A 5,760-nucleotide genomic window follows, 5' to 3' on the forward strand; every position below is an offset into this window, starting at 1 on the left:
ATCTTCTTGCATGGTGATTTAGCAACAAATTTGTACATAGTCTCATGCCTCTGAAGCTATAAACCGTATTTCCTACCGAATATTTCATTGACAAATGTGTAGAATGTAAAGGAGATCTGGCAAAGTCATAAATATCCCAGAAAATTGAATAGCCTTAGAAGGAGTAATAAGCTAGTTATATTGGCACAGATGAAAGGACATTGACTTGGAATTACATTAAGTATGTGGAAAGCATTCCCCTTGTCCTTGTGTAATTTCCCTGCATGGCAACTTGTTCTGTTGACAGTAATTCCGTATCTGTCTGTGTCATGGCCCGGTTTGCTTTAGCACTGACGAGCATAAAACCCTGTTGCTGAAGTGATGCTTTAACAAAATATTGCCATGTGTGCAGGTAACATGGTAGAAATGGATGATACAAGTAAAGGACACTTCTTCCATGTCCTGTTGAGCACGTCTGAGAGTAAGAAACCCTTTTGTTTTGGAGGTCATAGGAGGCTTTTTCTTACGGTGTTCCAGGGAACTCTGATCCCAGTGGATTAATTTTGTTTGCTCATACAAAGAGTCGTGTTACCAAATATACTAGCTTGATTGCTCACATTCGGAGATTTCATTAGAGAGGAACCCCAGTTAATTCCCAACCAGGAAATTGATGCGGAAGCTTGCATTCGTCATCCTAATTCAGCAAACGTAGCACACCCAGGAACAGAGTAGAACAGAAAGTTGATTGTATAACTGCAGGAATCCCGAAACCCAGCAGAACGGTTCGATCGATTTACTCTTAATTTCTTAAAGGAAAAAAGAAAACATGACAACAGCCACAATACAAGACTCCTGTGAGGGGCTCTCCAGCATATTCCAAATTTGCCCCTAGTTAGAAACATTGCAAGAATTAAACTTTCCTTGATTCTGGCCCAAACCACATCCAGGGAGGATGGTGGGATTTAGGAGCGTTGAGTTTAAAGGTGAAATAAACCCTCTTTCTCTGGGCTCTGAGATGCCAAATTACAACTCCACTCTGTGGTAGGCTACTCGATGGGATTGATTCACAGGTGACAGCACAGCAAATGTGCTGGGTTTAATAAACAACTCCAGAAATTTCCCAGGGCTGTAACAACCTGGCCTCAAGTTTCAGACAGTTGATGATCTGGCCTGGATAGTGCTGCTGGTGCTGTGCATCCCACCTCAGAGATGCAAAAGGAGACTTCACTCTTCCTATGTGGGCCTTGCACTGAGATTGTATGTGACACGTGAATCTCTCTTTACTAGCAACAAGCCTTCATCCTTTGATTCATACTAGGGTTATTTAGAAAAATAATGGCAGAGAGGGCTTCCCTGTGAGGTGAAGTTGGGATGTTCATCATCCTTGAACAACTTGGACACAAGACCAAAGCCACCACTTGAAGTTCAGCTGCTGCACCTGAATACTACAGGGTCTCTAGAGCGTCGAGGGACCAGCAGTTAGCTCTCCAAACACACAATGATCTACCTAGCAAGATTTCCAAAGCATCTCAGTGCCTAATTCCCACTGATCTCTACAAAAGCTACATGCTTAACTTCTTTTGAAAGCTGGTCCTGGCACGCACTGGTGGTGTGTGCCATAACAAGTGACTAGCCAGCCAGGCAGACAGCTTGTCCCACATGGGCTTCTGCTTATGGCACCATTGGGCTGGTTTCTGTTCTGCTTAGCAAAACTCATGACTTTTGAGAAATCTGCCCCTTTGAGTTTGCCTTTCATCAGCCTTCTTGCATAAATAATCACACATGTTCTGAATAGATGGGGTCCTAATCAGTGCCTCCCAGTTTCTGCTGGAGCAGCTGGAAGCCAGACAAGGCCCATTACAGGTGGATCCTGGTCTCTTTCCCCCAGCTTTCTAACACACCACTTGTGCCATTTAAATCCTCAGAGCGGCTTGGCCCATATGCAGCCCAACATAAAATAAGCCCACCGGTGTCTGGAGAAGGTTCTAGCTACCCTCAGCCCAACAAAGCAGATAGCCAGCTCTCTGCAGTGCTCAGGCGTATCCGCGGCAGAAGCTGAGCTGTGTTTGACCCCTCTGGCACCCACCCTGCCTGCTTGAGATGGGTAACTTTGGGCAAGAGAAGGCCATGGTTATAGCAGTCAGTGGAAAATATGTGCATGCTGCTTTGTTCCCACACAATTTTGCATTAAGCTGAAGGTAATCTGGCCTTAAGTAGTTTGGCAGCACATTTGACAGTAAATATGAAGCACGAGGAACTTCAGTGACAGGCTTTTTCCCTGCCCCTGTGGCATAAACTTCTTGTGCCGTCACTGGTTCAGCAACGAAGGACGTCTTTCTCCTCTCCTTAAAATTTGTGTGATCTCAGTTTAACTCCAGTGATTTCACTGAGGCCTTGTCCACTTCACCCCATGGGAAAGACAAAGGCAAAAAGAATATTTGGAAAATGAAGGAGGAGAGCGTGCTGGGGAAGAAGTCCTACCTGAAGACCTGCCGCTAGCATCTCTCTTCCCTCCCTCCCTCTCTATGAGCCAAGAGAAATGCCCGTGTTATCCTTCCCAACGTGTTTCAGACGAAACAAACCAAGTTAGCTCAGGCTGGTGAAATGAGAGGGCTTTCAGACTGCAAAATGCTCACATGAGCTCCCCTCATAGCAGATCTGAAGGGAGAGTGCCTTCCCAGAGCAGGGTGGTGACATGGAACCGAGCACCATGCCTTTGGGTGCAGGGGACACCTTAGAAAAGTAGCTTTTCTTCCGAGCCCCTATGTAGTACCTCAGCATGCCCCACATACCCACAGGGTTTCCAGAGGAGTGTCTGTAGACAATAAAATGATATTTTAATGCCAGAAGTATAGCATGGAACGAGACTATAGAGGTTTAGAGAAGAAAGATTTATGCTACCATGGAATATTCCCATAGAAGGCCTCCAATGTTTTTCAAATTACAAGAAAGCATTGACACATAACTGACATATGGTTGGCCTTGGCAACATCCTCCACGGCCATCATCTGCGCAATGACTGCTGCCTGAATTTACAGGTTGGGCTGCTCTGGATGTCCAAATCCAAGAGACACATTCCAAGGCTTCAGCCACCGTCCAAGTGGATGGTGATGCCGTGCTTCCCGCATTGCTACCACTACACGGGGGTAATTAGTTAACCTCAGTCCCAAGCCCCGTAACTGCCCCACGCTAGGTTAGTGCTGATCCTCCCAGCCCTCTCCGCTTGCTTACAATTGTGCTTTGACGGATCCATTAGGGTCACAGGGCAGAAAAATAATTCCTGCAAGGGCTGTGACCTCCCAGGTGGGCGGTCTGCGTGAATGAACCTGAAACAAAAACCTCTTCAAAAGGGTACCGGGACACAACTGGGAGAGAGATTGCAGGGAGCGGAGAAGAGAACAAGGGAAATAACGTTTAAGCAGGTAATGAAAGAGAGAAATGCAAGACTCGGAGCCTCTCATTTATTAATAAAGACCAGCTGCTGTTAGGACAGAGAGTGCCGCCTGCTGGCATGCGCAAGGGCTCTCCAAGGCAGGACTCCTGGCTTCTGCTTGTGTCTTTGCCGACAACTTTCTGCTTGACCCTTGAAAATCAATTAGAAGGTGGTTTTCCAAATTAACGTTCCATTGGAATTGGGTACCTGGCTGCTCCCACTACATCGATAACTTTCTGGTTTTTTCTTTAGCCCTCCTTGGAATGAGTATATTAATACTTACCTATCTGCTAGAGCTGCCGTGAGGTTAATTTAATATTTGTCAAGTAATTTGATCTGGGGCTAGAGGATGCTGTGTAAATGCAATGTATTGCCATTAAGAAGATCCAGGGAAAAGCGTCTCCCAGTCTGGTAAGGTCACAGAACTGTGCCTCTCTGCGTGGAAAAATATAAGACAGGTGAGGTGGAGCACTTCCAAATGACTCTGGTTTTCCTGATGAAAAGAAAAGCAGTCAGTAAAACAGAGGTAGCCTGTTGCAAATGAGCAGAGCATTACAATATTCTGCCATATATATATATATATATTTATACATATATATACCTCTCTATATATATAAACACATAAATATATATATAAAACTTTCCTGTTTCTCTTCCTGATCTTAATGAGCAAAGATGATGGGATGCCTAAACACAGCCTTCTTGAGCTCTTTGACTGAGGAGGGCTGTGCTCCACCCTTCTTCCTTTTTTCTCTCCTCATAATCAAGGTTTTTCTTTTCATATCACAGCGAACTCTCCTTTGCCTTTCTAGCACCTGCACAGTCTCGTAGTAAGCCGCAATGCACTTATTCAATCCTACCTTAAATGTCCTGTCTTTTATCTCCCAAGCTCACTATCTGGATAAGGTAGTGAAAGGTATGCTCTTCCTTCCTATTTTTCCTATTGTCTTTGTGTTTCTTTTAAAAAAAAAAAAATGCACCGTGAACATGCTGTGTTGAGGTTGCATCTCTTCCTCATTGTCACCAAAGTGCTCCCTAATGGCTGGAAGGGCGAACTTTCCAGTCACTTAGGTAGGAAATACCTCTGTAAGTGCTGTGACCCTGTGTTAACATCGTATCAGTGTTCCTACCCCTCCCCTTGTCCCTGCCCTCCCCTCCAAATCATCTCTCATCCTCACCCCTCCTACCCAGGTAAGGCAAGTCAGGAGGAAACAAAAGTGTCTGTGAATGCAGCAGGAGCCCTGTGCAGTAATGTGTTTTAATTAAATGTCTATGATCCGTTTTGTAACAAGCAGGTGAGTGCACTTTCTGTCTGGAGTCTTCATGTTTTTGATCCATGACTGCAAAGTCAGACATGGGAAACTTTGAGTAATGATATTTATTTTTTTTCTTAATCTGAAATTGTTATGACCTCAAAGCCTCCGGTTGTATAAATCCCCAAAATCTATTTAAATTAGTGACGTTACATCAGCGTATGCTACGATGAAATCCAACCCTATGTCCCTATTTATAAATGTAAAGCAAGTCTAGGACCCAGGTCTTTCTTCATGAGGAAGAAAAGGAATCGAACTGTTACAGAACAGAGGTAATCTGCTATCTTAAAAAAAAAAAAAAATCTCAGTTGTTTACTAATCAGAGCAATGAGCTAAATTAATTTAGGACTTTTAAATAGAAGTAGACAGCTCCACAATGCACTTAGCTTTCTAAAAATATTGAAATAGCACATATCTAGTTAAATGCAACAATCTGACAATAAATATGATTGAGCTGGACACAAATATCTTTCTACACGGCTGATTTGACACTAACAGCAACACAGTGCTGACACCACGCAGCATCATATGTTTGCTGGTTAAACAAACCAAAAAATCAGGTTGAACAAATCAGTTTCTGCCATAGCATTCCCCTCCTTTTCAGGTTGTGAGCGTGCAGAAACAGCAACTGTGAGAGGCTGATGAAGAAGGACAGATACGCCAAAATATTTGTCCGGTGAACAGTTGAAATGAAGTCTCTGCTGTGTAGGGCTCCCGTGGTGTGACAAGAAGCACAGTTGCCCTACTGACTTCACCTCTCTGGGTGAATTTATAATCCGATGGTTCGCTCTTGTTTCCATTGAGGCTTAAAGGCAGGTTCAGGCACAATCGCAAATAGGGAAAAACTTTGAACAGACAAATATTAATTTTAAGGAAGCATCCACAGGAGACTTTGGTCTTCAGTGTAATGCAGCAGCTGGAGCTGCCCTTGGACCTTGTTTATAGACCCGTGGATTGTTCAGTGGTAGTTTTCTCTCATTGATTGGGATCAATAAAACATGCTTGACTTTAAATTAGCAGAAAAAAAAGTATATT

At 43.9% G+C, this 5,760-nt stretch overlaps 1 protein-coding gene across 1 annotated transcript in view; it reads left to right on the forward strand.

Annotated features, from left to right (window-relative positions):
• The window catches only part of TENM4 (teneurin transmembrane protein 4), a 357,308-nt gene that overhangs the window by 230,814 nt on the left and 120,734 nt on the right, over window positions 1-5,760 (forward strand). The window contains exon 13 of the mRNA XM_009637125.2: window positions 4,302-4,328. Within this exon, the coding sequence (XP_009635420.1) occupies window positions 4,302-4,328 (27 nt within the window). The remainder of the gene's footprint in view (window positions 1-4,301; window positions 4,329-5,760) is intronic.

The sequence above is a fragment of the Egretta garzetta genome, unplaced genomic scaffold (assembly GCF_000687185.1).
Source record: "Egretta garzetta isolate BGI_Z169 unplaced genomic scaffold, ASM68718v1 scaffold323, whole genome shotgun sequence".
Taxonomy (NCBI): Eukaryota; Metazoa; Chordata; class Aves; order Pelecaniformes; family Ardeidae; genus Egretta; species Egretta garzetta.